This window comes from Rhincodon typus, chromosome 18 (genome assembly GCF_021869965.1).
Source record: "Rhincodon typus isolate 14 chromosome 18, sRhiTyp1.1, whole genome shotgun sequence".
NCBI classification, from domain to species: Eukaryota; Metazoa; Chordata; class Chondrichthyes; order Orectolobiformes; family Rhincodontidae; genus Rhincodon; species Rhincodon typus.
The window spans coordinates 20,590,601-20,604,381 of NC_063349.1; the positions used below are offsets into that span (position 1 = coordinate 20,590,601).

General features: G+C 38.7%; 1 protein-coding gene across 1 annotated transcript in view; it reads right to left on the reverse strand.

Moving 5' to 3' along the window:
- The window catches only part of LOC109930100 (voltage-dependent calcium channel subunit alpha-2/delta-4-like), a 375,911-nt gene extending 363,479 nt beyond the window's left edge, over positions 1-12,432 (reverse strand). The window contains exons 1-2 of the mRNA XM_048607861.1: positions 12,305-12,432; positions 11,847-11,928 (exon numbers count right to left, since the gene is read on the reverse strand). Coding sequence (XP_048463818.1) covers positions 11,847-11,928; positions 12,305-12,432 — 210 coding nt within the window. The remainder of the gene's footprint in view (positions 1-11,846; positions 11,929-12,304) is intronic.
- Between the last annotated feature and the right edge of the window lie 1,349 nt (positions 12,433-13,781).

The following is a 13,781-nucleotide window of genomic DNA, read 5'->3' on the forward strand; positions in this document are numbered from 1 at the left end:
AGTCACTTGTGTACTGCTGACCTTTGTCAAACTCAATTTATTGAGGTACAAACATATTGAATATGGCTGCCAATGCATTAATCATTGCTGCACACAGTATCTTTGATTTGGCACACAAAGGGAATAGAGTTAAATAGTCAGTCATCAGAATGGAATCATGTCCTTGAACATTGCAAATAATATTTTCAATCTGGTATCATGATCAGAAGGAATTTTATATGGATGAAATTGCTTGATTGTTGAGGTTGATGGAATTGACAAGTTTCACACAACTTGATTAGTTTTTTTGATATCTTTAATTACTGGCCAATAGGGAAATTCATGCGTCAAACTCTTGTTTTTTTTTCTGTACCCACATGATTTATATAACACCTTAACATAAATTTTGTTAATTACAAATTATTTGCCATTTAAGATAACTCTCATAGCCAGTTGCATTTTCTGCACGTGTCCATCAAGGTCACTTGAAATATCTGATTTGACGAGCATTCTTCATTGCTGATTGTCCTGCTATACCTTAGGCTTATTTTTAGGCTATTTACTGTAACCTGCAAATTAGAGCATGTAAAGATGGATACTTAACCTCAAGAAACTGAAGTTGAAGAAGAACAAGTAATGATAGTGAAAAACCATTCAACTTAGCTTAATCTTCAACTCAAATATAGATGTTGGTTGTACCTTCGGAGGTAGCATTGAGGTAAGATTAATAAATCAATGAATAGAAACAATCTTTCATCTAGGATAGGGAGAGGGGGTCACACAGGTACCACCTTCTTGAAGCACAGTTTACACCAGAGAGTTCTGCTGTAGTGAATTCAGTTGAGGGTTTTAGTTGGGTAGTTTACAGAAAAAGGACTGATCGGCATGTACAAGGAAGTGTTTGCTACATTGTTACAGCTGCTAGAAAGCCTACTGTGGATGCCAGGCAGCACAGAGGAGCCTAATGGCAACATATCATAGAATCTGGAACCCACTTTGGTGTAGAAGTGGTGGCACATTTGTGGAATCCACTGCAGTGCAGCATCTCACAGCTGATATCTTAGCACAAGTAGAAGCCACTCAACATCTTAATGATATACAGTAGACCCTAAGACCCATGCCACACAAAAAGAGCTGGCTTCCATGAAAGCTTGCACTGTTGCCTTCATTGGAGTGTTCAGTTTTTCAGTGTTTGGTTATGTGCATCTGGTATCCGTTCTGTAGGATTAGTCATACTTTCCTTGCTGTTACTTAAAAAAGTAACTCAATTTGGAAAGGTTGCTGCAAACAAAACAGCAGACATGCTAAGGTATAAAATAAGACTCTTCCGACAGACATTAATCCTAGAGCATATTGTCTAAGAAGTTTATTTGAGGCATAAAACAACTGGCAATGATGAAATTATAGTTCTCTACTTGCTTCTCACCTTGTCCTTCTCCTCCTGCACCTCTTCCACCTTAGCTGTTCACTGGTGGGGATCTGCCAGATCCTGCGCAACAAATCAGGAGACATTCCAGTGAATGTGGCAGGGCACTGCTTGAACACCAACAGTCTATGTATGTTATGACAGTCATGCTGCCATGAAAACATGTTTTCTATGTGGGGTTGGGTCGTACACTACAGTGAAATCAGTTGGTCAGCAAATAACCTCTGGCTCAAATACCATGTACTTTAAAAATATCGACTCCATGACAATTGCCAGAATACTATGCACTTATCTGAATGATTTGCTGATCATGATCACACATCACCCATGCATTCACAGAGTGCAACCTTTTCGAATCACTGTACATCTCAGTTTTTGGATGTGGTGCGTATAAAAACCATGTATGCAGTTTGGTCTGCATCTTGTATCACAGGGAATTTTACTATCCTGGTGAAGGCATATGCACATCGACTTTGATAGCAAGAATTGCAGATACTGGAGTCAAAGATAACAAAGTGTGAAGCTGGAGTAACACAGCAGGCCAGGCAGCATCAGAGGAACAGGAAGGCTGGCATTTCAGGTTGGGGCTGGCCTGGCCTGCTGTGTTCATCCAGCTCCATACTTTGTTATCTCTGTGCATCTACTTTGTCTGCTTTTATGACTATGACATAGAAAAACTGAAAATAGAACAAGTGCAGGCCATTGGCCTATTGAGCCCAGTGCACCATTCAACGATCATGGCTGCTCCTCTATTTCAGAGCCAAATTCCCACTTTTTCCTAATACCTGACACCTTTATTTGGAGGAAATCTATCTTCTGAACAATCATTTTCTTGACTTCATCTTTTCAGCCTTCTGTGGTAAGCAAATCCATAGGTTCACCATCCTCTGGATAAAAAAAAAATTCTCGTCACAGTCAGAAACGGTCTACCACATCTCCTGAGACTGAGACTTCTTGTTCCTCTTGATGGAGGAAATATGCTAGTAATCAAGTCCCACTTGTCCATCATTCTCATCATTAGTATAAAACGTGTTGATTCAAAAAGAAGTGAATGGATTCTCTGTTGTATTGCCACCACAATAAGAAAAAACTTTCACCAGGCTTCTTTGAACTAAAAATCATTTGGTTATTGCAACACAGAACTTATCCTTAAAACATTTGGCACATGCTGGTTAATGGCAACATTATAGTCTGGAATTGGAAGTAGATCCGTCTAATCCTATACAGACAACCAACCAAAAGAAAAATCTCTGCAGTTTTTTTTTCAAATACGGCTACAGAAGCTAAAACACCCCTGTTGGCCAAGGGTCTGAAAAGACAGCACTCAAAGCAATCACTCCTCATGGTCAACAGGGTTTCTTGATGATGATGACATTAATTTGCTGATTGCCACAGATTGCTGGAAGATCTTTGGTCTGGATTGAAATTAAACTGGATCTGAGTCTCTGGAAAGTGTTCGCATATCAGCTTTTCAGGCTTTAAAAGGTAGTCAGAAGTACTGGTGTGTAATCTTTCAGGTTATCAAATTTCTGCTGAGAAGGAGACAGACTTGCAGATTTCAGGGTTTCTTCCTTACCAAGTGCATAATGAACATAAAACCCTAAGTCCTGAGAAAAGGTTGAAGGGTTACTATTGGTATAGGAGCCCCCATGATTTTTCAAAAGCAAGTTTTCCAATAATTAAGAACCATAAATCCTCTCTTATCCCCCTAAACTTTGTCTGTCTTTTCTCTAAAGTCACTTAAGCTTCTGTAAACAGAAGATAAGCCACAGCACACAAATTATTGACTTCATTTCCAAGAAACAACATGGTATAAACACTTCTCAATCCAGATGATGTTCAAAGTTCCACATCTTCCAGGTTTTTGGGTTGGTCCTCAAATATAAATGTATGCACAACACTGGTTAGAAAACAAGAAGGTAGCGTACTCCTCTACACCAGAACCATGATCAGCCATTTCACTTGTACACCAATGGATAGAAAAATGGGAGATAGTATCAGTGTTATTTGCTCTAGCCTGGAAGGATCTTAATGTGAAAATATTTGTTGTCACAGTTATTTTCTCAGTCACTAATAATGTAATCTATACCTTATTTTGGGGCTGAAGATCTGCCTGCAGGTGAAGGTAGATTTCAATGAAGACCTTCTTGAAAATTGAAATGTCATGAAAATTGTTCCCAGTTTAGGATTAGAAGTGCTGAAGTGCCTGTGTGAATAAGGCCTCAGTTCATCATCTAAATTCCTCAATGAGCAGCTTGTCAATTTCCTGTTGTCGTTAGGCTGGAGATCAAGCAAGCTGATAACTCCAGCACCCATGCTAGAATCAGACCAGAATCCTTTAATTAAGAACCGAGTGACCTTCACCACATGCAGCACCACTCCTTACAGACTTTACAGCAAAGAAAACCTCAACACTCCCACAAACTTAGCCAGAATAATTAAACAAAACTAACCTGCTAGCAATTGATGATCTGTTTACATACCATTGAGTAGGAAGGCCAAAATTGCAATGTCACAATTGACTATATGCTTACTTTCAGTTTTCATACTTGATGCCAGTTATCATCCACAGCAAAATGCCACTAACTACAGATACAGTGACAGAGTGTGTGGACCCCTTTACAATCAAAATCATAGGTGTTTTTCAAGTAAAACTGTGTGATCAAAACTGCTTAATTAGACAAGTACTGGGGCAGGGTGGAGGAGAGATGACCAGCACTCAACCACTATAAGCATCTTCTTTTCCTAGGGAAAACAAAATTCTGAAATCGAAGAAGTCCAGATCACAAAAAAAAAGTGTCCAGAACTTCAGCTCCTTTTATTTTAGCGTTGATGGCTTGTTTTTAAAATTTAACCTACTTTTATAATCAACATGTTCAGAGATGTTGTTACACACCACAAGCAGGCGGGACTTGAAACAGGGCCTCTAGTCCATGGTCACGACTCAACCACAGTGCCACAAGAGGGCCCAAACATTTCTATAACATTTTATATACTGACATCTCAAACATGTCTGTACAGCAATGGTTATTATAGAGTCGAACAGCACAGAAACAGACCCCTCAGTCCAACTCATCCGCACCAAGCTGACATCCCAATCTGATACAGATCCGTTTACCAGCATTTGGCCCATACCCCTCTTAACCCTTCCTATTCATATACACATCCAATGATTTTTAAATGTTGTAACTGTATCCACCTTCACCACTTCTTCTGGCAGCTCGTGATAGTCATAGTGATAGTGATATAGAGTCAGAAGGCATGGAATCTGTGCGGGCAGAGTTGAGGAAGCACAAAGGGTAAAAAAAGACCCCAATAGCAGTAGTATAATGCCCTTCTTACATGCCTCTTCTATTACAATAACCATGGCGATTTCAATATGAAGGTGGACTGGGAAGATCAGGTTGGTAGCGGATCACAAGAAAAGCAATTCATGGCATGTCTGTGAGATGGCTTTTTGTAGCAACTTGTGGTAGAATCCACTGGGGAATAGGCAATTCTGGATTTGGTGATGTGTAATGAGGCAGATTTGTTTAGGGAGCTTAGGGTAAAGGAACCCCTAGGGGGCAGTGACCACAGTATGATAGAATTTACTTTGCTGTTTGAGAGGAAGAAGCTGGAATCAAATGTAACAGTATTACATTTGAGTAATTCTTCAATTCAATCACTGATCAAGTGAAATTAGTCTTATTTTGTATTAGACTGGAGTTTATTTTTGGTCTATTCACTCAAAAAGAGAGAAAGATATTTTCTGTTTACTGGATCTACATTTAATGTTCCCAACTGTGCTTTAGCTTAACCAGAGGGCTGTCATCAGGCAGTTTTACCTCAACTCAAACTCCTCGTGCCACTCTTATATAACTGAGTCAATTGCACTGCTCTAAAACAACATTTTACAACTAAAAACGTACACTAGTTGATTTTTAGAAGTTGCAAAATTCCTGTTATTTCAGCTACATGGATGTGTCTAGTTTCTATTCTGTTTTATAGTCCAGAAGGAAAAACATGAGTTTTCTTGCATACCTCCATCCTTAAAAAGAGAAAACATTATTTTTAAATGTGTTTTATCACCAGGCAAACACAAGAAGAAAATTACATTCATTCACCATTATGGTCTCTGTGTGCAGTATTTCAACAGTGAATGAGTCTTCAGTAGCTGGAGGATGTTGCCTAGTCTGTGGAGTCTAGATGGTTATATGTAAGCTTGCACTCAATGACAGTTTGACAGTCTGGGGCACATTCAGCATTGTGATGGCCCTAAATCCTACTACCTTATCAGCCTAGCTATCTTGATCAGTGAGAAACTGGATGCATTGTTTAACATCCTGTACATGCCAACAGTAACTATCTTGATGGGAGTGAGTGTGATATTTCGGGTGGTGGGTGGGTGGAGAAGGACAAAACAGAAGGCAAGGAACATGGAACAGGATGGGGGTCTGGGACACAACAGTATGGTCACTATTAACAATAACTATCACCATGGCCTCCTAGGAAAGTGTACAGAACCACATTAGATATTTAAAAAGTGCAGTGCCAGAGTTCAGGGGTAAAGAGGAAAATTGGAGGCTGGTAGTGGCACTACCAGGAAAAAGGATATTTATAATCGCTGAGGGTACGTGGTGACCAGGCTGAGTGCCCACCATGAGCTACGTTTCCTGTTATCACTGGCTATTTGTTCAAGGTGACTGCTAGAAAGTGCCTGGGCAGTTAGACGGAGTCAGTGTCAGTTTGATGGATAAAAACAGGCTCCACTTCTGCTGAATGAGAGATCATCAAAGGGGCAAAAGCAATCGTGCTCTTTCAAAATGCACTTCATACAAAATTACACTTCATATGGAATCATATCAGCATGCATGAGATCTTTCGGTATGAAGAAGTATTTGGGAAGTTTAAATACTGGTCACAGTTGATATCTGTCATGGCACTGGTCCTTGCAACTTGCACAGATCTCAATGAAGCAGATTTCATCATCACCAACTTTAAAAGAGCCAGATACTGGCCACAACCACAGTTCCTGAGAAACTTCAAGAATGCTGTGTATAATGATGAGAACTACTGCATGCAGTGATAATTTCCTCAGTTGTTGCGGGGCTGAGATGGGAAGAGTTCATAGCACACAGAACTGTTGCAATCAACTCTTACATTGACCACTCAGTCATTGCAGCACCTCTACCAAATAAGTGGCACTGTTGGGATGCAGATGTTTTATTGCAGAGAAATATATACAGCCATCATCTGCAGGGTATGCAAGCACAGAGCCTTTACCAAGCTAAGAACTTGTTTTGGACCCAACGTAAGTCCCAAACAACAGGAGCCATGTTATATAGCGACAGGTGGAATATTGGCAGTTGCAAGAAGGGTAAACTTGACAGCAAGGTCAGGAACTGCAGCAAGCCACTGCAGAGGCTGAGAAGCACACAGTTCAGACAAAGGTCACATCTGCAGAGACCTCAGGATGCACACAGCTACAGGAGGGCCAGAGCTTTTCACCTTCAAACTTATCTTCTTGGGATAATAAAGGTGCAGTGTTGATGCATCCATATGTCCTGGGTTATTGTAACAGAACTGTGCCAGCTGTTGGATCAGGACCTGAGACCTGCAGGAATAGAAGGCTATCCTCTCCTGGTGATTATGAAGGTCAAGGAGTAGTTTTCAGAAGAGGAAGATGACACTGGGTTGGAGGAAGTAGATGGGAGCTGCGTGCAGACCGCCATTAAAATATAAAATAGTCATTGGTCATCATGCCAACTTTTCATTTGCATTGTGATGTGCACTCCAGCCTCTCAGTTTTTTTTTCACTTTTGATGACTAAATAAAAGCTCATGTTTGGAAATGCCTGAATGCTTGCCTGTCTGTGATAGTCCTTCACTGGAAAGTGAGAAGATGCTACCTTCAGTGACCACTGGGGGACAGATTAGCAGTAACGTACAGGCTAGTTGATGGGACGTGGCTCAGGACAGGTGAACTGTGACCTGGTTAGTAAACAGATTGGGACAAAAAATTGAAGCTGTATTTTTCAGGAAGTATCTACCATGTCAGCTGTAGACTGTGAGCAGCATGCTTGGGCTGCTGTGCTATTACATTGTTGAAGGGCAACTCCACAATACCCAAGCTTGGCCAGATTTTAAAGATGGCACCTGACACTGGGGTGCCAGCTTTTGAGACATCCAGTGAGTGGTGATTTTTTTCTGACATCAAAAAGTGGTTGAATTGGGCTCGCATTTAATGATGACAGGGGTGCCATCCTGAAGTGATAGGTAGTTAATGAGGTGGGATGAGACAAACATTGCGAGAAAAATCTTAAACTTCATGGAAAAAATACTCTACAAGAAATTGAATGAAAAGGCCATGCAGTCAAAATATCATTAAGATTCATCCCATGCTGTCTGCAAATCTTGCAAGATGAATAGTCCAGAGACATTCATGCTTTAGAAGATAGAGTTAAATTGGTTTAAAAGAATGTTTTAGTGAACACTGAATTTTAAAACTTTCTTATTCAGATCAAAAGAAGAAAGCGTAAATGAGCGATAATCTGTTCAGCTGGAATATAGGCTTAGTTGCCTGGGCCAGCATTTATTGCCCGTCCCCAACTCCCCTTGATGTAGTGACGGTGAGTTGCTTTCTTGAAACATGACAGTTCATATGCAATGGGTAGACCCATTATGCTGTTAGGGAGGGAATTCCAGGATTTTGACCCAGTGATACTTAAGGAATGGCCACATATTTCCAAATTAGGATGGTGAATGACTTGGAGCTGTACTCATCAAGCAAGTGTATATTAAATCTAACAGTTGATGTAGCCTGCTCTGGGATGTTCTCAGATCATGGAGTTTTGGGAGGTTTGCAGGTTTTATTGCTCATGCTCTCCCCTTGAAACAAAGAGCGGATTTTTAATTTTCTTTTGCTGAGAAGATTATCCAATCTAAAACTAGAAGAATCTACAGTGATCTCCACAGAGTCTTATGGCAAAAATAGCAACAAACAGATTAATATGAGCGGTCATTCTTTCTCTGGCAATCTGTAAAACACAACATTTTAACAACTTACTTTTACTAATCCTCCCAAAACTAAAAATTACCCTTAAAGATATCAACATGGATGATGAACTAGATTTCAGATCAGTAGTCAATGTTGTACTGTGGAAAAAGCAGCAGTTTGTTTGCTCAGAACAAACTTTCTTAAAAAACAATGTTGTGTTGGAAAAAGTAACTAGAAAAGTAGCCACAGCCCTGGGATGGCAAAGAAAATTCTGAGAATAGTTGATGACTCTTTTTTAAACAGAAGTAATAACTGTAAAATTGATGTGACTCAAGAGAATTCCTGGGACACAATTAGAACTGATTGCATAACAGATATGGTTATAACTAATAGGGTTAACTTACTTATTTGTTTTGTTTAATTTGTTCCATATACAATCAAGTTTTTCATTTTAAAAACTAAATCTTGTAATACAGTTCTAGTGGGTACTGCATAGTACTTGAATATATTTTTAAATGTGAATGGTGGCTAGCCAGAACATAGCACTACACCTCAGAAGAACTTAATTGGTTGTGAAGCAATTTGGATGCCCAGAGGTCATACAGTCATGGATCATACAGCATGTAAACAGACCCTACAGGCCAACTAGTCCACGCCAACCACGTTCCCAAGCCAAATTAGTCTCAATTGCTTACATTTGGCCCATAATCCTCCAAACCCTTCCTTTTCACGTACTTATCCAGATGTTTTTTGCATGTAGTAACTGTAGTTGTATCCACCAATTCCTCTGGCAAGTCATTTCACGTATATAGAACCCCTAGAGTGTGGAAGCTGGCCATCCAGTCCATCGAGTCCACACCAGCCCTCCGAAGAGCATCCCACCCAGACCAACCACCTACCCTATCTCTGTAACCCTGCATTTCCCATGGCTAATCCACCCAACCTACACATCCCTGGACACTATGGACAACTCATCACAGCCAATCCACCTAACCTGCACATCTTTGGACTGTAGAAACAAACCAGGCCACATGGAGGAAACCCACACAGAGAGAATTTGCAAACTCCACATACACAGTCGCCCAAGGTTGGAAGCAAATCCATGTCCCTGGCACTGCGAAGCAGCAGTGCTAACCACTGAGCAACTATACTGTCCATACAAACCACACTGTGTGTGAAAATGTTGCCCATGAAAGGTGTTTAAAGATTGCAAGCTTTTCCTCTTTTTTTTGAAGGATTATTGGACTCAAAACTTTGGTGTTATTTCTCTCTCCATAAATATTGCCAGGCCAGATTTTCTCCCCTTTTTCTGCCCATCTTGTTAGCTGACAACATACCTATGCTAGGTGAATATGGAAATATGGAAATATGGAAAATGCTAAAATTTTAGATTTCTAGAGTCTAGATAGCTGTGCAAAAAGTTCTTTTGTTCTACTGAATATTAAGTCATATGATGGAGACATCAACTGTTACATTTATAATTGAAGTTATATCAAAGCAAATTGCTGTAGTCAGATCTCCTGTCTATGTACAGTTACCTAGTTCTAGATTTTAAGAAGGACAACATTTCAGACGTGCAATCTCAGCAGAATGAAGGGACAGCTGCTCTAACGGTAACCAGTAAAACCTAAACCCATGCATTGTCTCTTACAAGGAAAATAGAGACTTGACAATAGGGAATGGAAAGAGTTTTAAATAAACGATGAAAAAGGGTGAAATGCTACAATTATATTACGAAGTCCTCACGGTAATTAACAGTTTAATTTACCACCCTGGACTGCTGGTGCGTCAGCCCCTGGTTTATACAAGTTGCACTTACTTTCAAAATGTTTTCAAGAAGCATGGCAACATGGAGCATAATTCCTTAAGCAACTCTTATGATATCAGTTGATACTATCAGTGGACAAGTCAGATCACTGAATGAAACATAGCTTGGTGGAGCAAATGTTTAGTTTTGGTGATTTTTTTTTGCAAAAAACATTTTCATGATTATCGGACAGAATTTTAAGATTTTCGTACAGCAGCTCCACTTATTTGATGATCCACTAGTCACAAACATATTCACATGAGGTTGCAGGCCCTTTAACAACAGAACACAAAGTTTATCACACAGAAGAAGCAAACAAACAAACCGTGCTCTTAATATTATAGTTAGAAAGATTTTAACAAACATCAAAAACAAAGCTTCTCCCTGTTCCCAACAATACAGAGACTCAAGTCCAGAGAAACTATACTCCTACTTTAACTCTAAATGTTTACTTACTCCTTCCAGTTTCTTTCTTGAACTAGAGACAATTTTATGATTCCTCTGAGAGTCTGATTATCTGAACTTTTGAAGTCTAATAACCTGAAGATTTCCATCCTGAGCTTTCCTGGTTTGGACCTTTGGCTTTGGAAAATAACTCTGTTACTGAAGAGACATAGTTCCAGTGAACTTAACTAAAACATGCTAATAGAGAAACTAAAACATTTGTTTCTAAAGTCAAATCTTGATTCTTAACTAAAACTGTAATATTTCCTGAACTGAACACAAATTAATGATTTAATGTGCTTCCATTACTTGTTATAAACCCAGAAATATAAAGATTTATTGCATTAATACTGCACAGGTTAAAAACTGTAGTCACATCTTCTGGGAACTAGTATATTTAAGTCACTATTCTAGAATGACTATGATCTTTACAGCACTATCCTGTAGATTGTTCTTGTTGTAAAAACAATTTAATTTCGAAAGCTGATAATATATCACATATTTCTGACATGTTTTCTGTGTAAATAAGGAGAGCTTGAATAAGATAGCTAAAGAACATTAACTATACAATAAACTAAGAAATCTTTACCAATAATTTCTTCCATCAAAGAAGTAGCCTACACAGTGTTGTCTGCTGTGTTAACATTAGATGGCTTTCTAAACACATAACAAATTCAATGATTCAGAGCAATGATACCTAATATTCTATTACCTTAGATCCTTTTCCTACTTTCAGTTGAAGCTGACTGCCCGCGTTTTGGCTGTTTTAATGTCAAATTATGGCAGTTTCTGAATTAGGACCTGGCTTAAGACCATATGAGATAACACCAACTAAACAGTGTACTTGCTGGACATTCAGTGACAAGAGAGTTCACCAATGAATGAATCATGAACAGTAGTTGAAAATAGAATAAAGGTAAGTTAAGGTTAATTAAGGCTGAAATGCAAAATTCAATTTACATGATTATACACTTTTTGGAGCATCATATTTCAATATTTCTCCCATTAATACTTCGGACCGTTGGTATATGTCGCTCAAAGAATAAGTTAAATATAACTTTCATCACAAGGAATTTTTACATATGTTTAAATAGCCTTTGAGGTCTTCCATGAACCCTATAATCACTAGTCTTGACTACATGTGCTGTTTGAGGTCTTGTTATATGTCCTGTTTAAAAGAAGTATATAAAATACTTGATTCTGCTTACTGACCTTCTGTAGCAATAAGGAGCCCGAATACTTTGCCACAATGGAATTCAGCTCTCCACCGAATTCCGAAGCCCACACTTGCACACTAACAATGAAAAAGATATTTAGAATGTGTTCTAACATACTAATAGTAACAGTATCTGTTTTTTTTTAAAAAAGCACAATAACTTCAAAAACCATTTATTAACACTGGCCAACTTGTTAGATATTACACACTTTCAGGAAACTGTTGGAAAAAAACATGTTTTCCAATGGCTATTTTTGAACAACAATTGACAAGAGGTTTCTGAAATTTAAAATAAAAAAAAAATTTTCATCATGTTAAGTTCAACTGGAATAAATTTTTGGACAAAATAGAAAAAATGAAAATCAAGCATTAATGATTGAACTTAATGTTCCCTTAAAACAATATATTCATTTTCAGTTTAAAATGCTAAAATGCAATGAAGCTGGGCACTTACGTTTCAGTTGGGATCCTGTTTTGGGCTTTGACCAAGTAAAGGAGACAGCGGCTGGAGCAGATAATCCACAAAATAAAGAATAGCCTCAAACTGTTCTTAAAGCACCATTGGGGCATTCTCTTTTCCATCAAACCAAAATAAATAGAACAACACAATCAAAGAACAAGCCACTTGATCCAACAAAGTTGCGCGAAGGCTGTTCACATAATGGCCTGAAGTAGAGTCTTCCCAATGAAGGTTCTTCCTATAGTAAAGAGAAAAAGCACTAAGTGCCGAGTATCCATCTTATTTCTATTTACTGTCATGAACAGCAGGAATATCCCTGTATCTGAAAGTCGATCATGAACATTTCAACAAGCCCTGAACAAAGAATCACTTGTCCATACGCAAACACTCGATCAAAACAGCATCCATTCTTCTCCACAAGGTTTCAATGAAAAGTCGAATAATGTTGTTCAGTCCTGATTAAGGTGGTCTTTAGTGTTCAAAGCGCACAATGAACTGAGCATGTGGGTCACATTCAAGTGAAAAAATGAGAGCGAACTGGTGTAACATCACAGCTGGTGTATAATCCAACCAGATTTAATCTTTAGATGGTTGCAGGTTTATGATGGTGGCAGTACTGGGGGAAGGGAATCACACCGGATTATTCTGATTGCTAGAGACAGGTCTCTTTACCCAATCAGATGATAGAAAAATAAGTCTTTGTAATGACTGAGTTAATGAGTGGTAGTGTTAGCTATGTTCAGCTCTCTTTTTATCCATTTACCCCCTCTTCTTTCTCCACATTCTGATTAATATCCTCAAATCAATTATAAAATGCAGCAAAATAAATGCTTTGAAGCAGAATCAGTGAAAATCTGAAGCATACAAAAAGTAGACTATGCTGTACCACAGCCAGAAAGTATTGACCTTTCTAGCAGACTAGACAACAGATACTTAATAATGCTGCGCAATCAAGTAGCTCTAACAGATGCCAACATGTCCAGAAAAATAATGTTTTGTAGACAGATATGTATTCAATTTAAACAAAAACTGCAATATTGCATTAATTTTAAATTAGTTCCAATGAGGAATTTTATGGTTACATTGGTGTTAAAAATATGGGCTGAGATTCTGGTGGTTATTAAAGCATAAAGCAAAAATGCCCAAAGGCTGATCAAAGTGGTAAGTTAAAGTTTTGATGAAAGGTCACAAACTTGTAACATTAACTCTCTTTTCCTTGCCACAGGTGTTACCAGACCTGAATATATTCTACAAGTAAAGGCATGGATCACTGGGTCAGCACAGAGGCAAGGAGGAAGTTAGACAGTGTTAAAGATGTAGAACTGTGGCCTTAGCATTGGCACAATTATCTGAACCGAGGTTTATCTCATGAGTTAATTCTAAACAACATAGCTGTGAACAGTTTGGTTATGCCATGGAGAGAAATGAAGGTGTTCTGACAACAAAGAAGGTTTACAGTTCAAATCAAAGA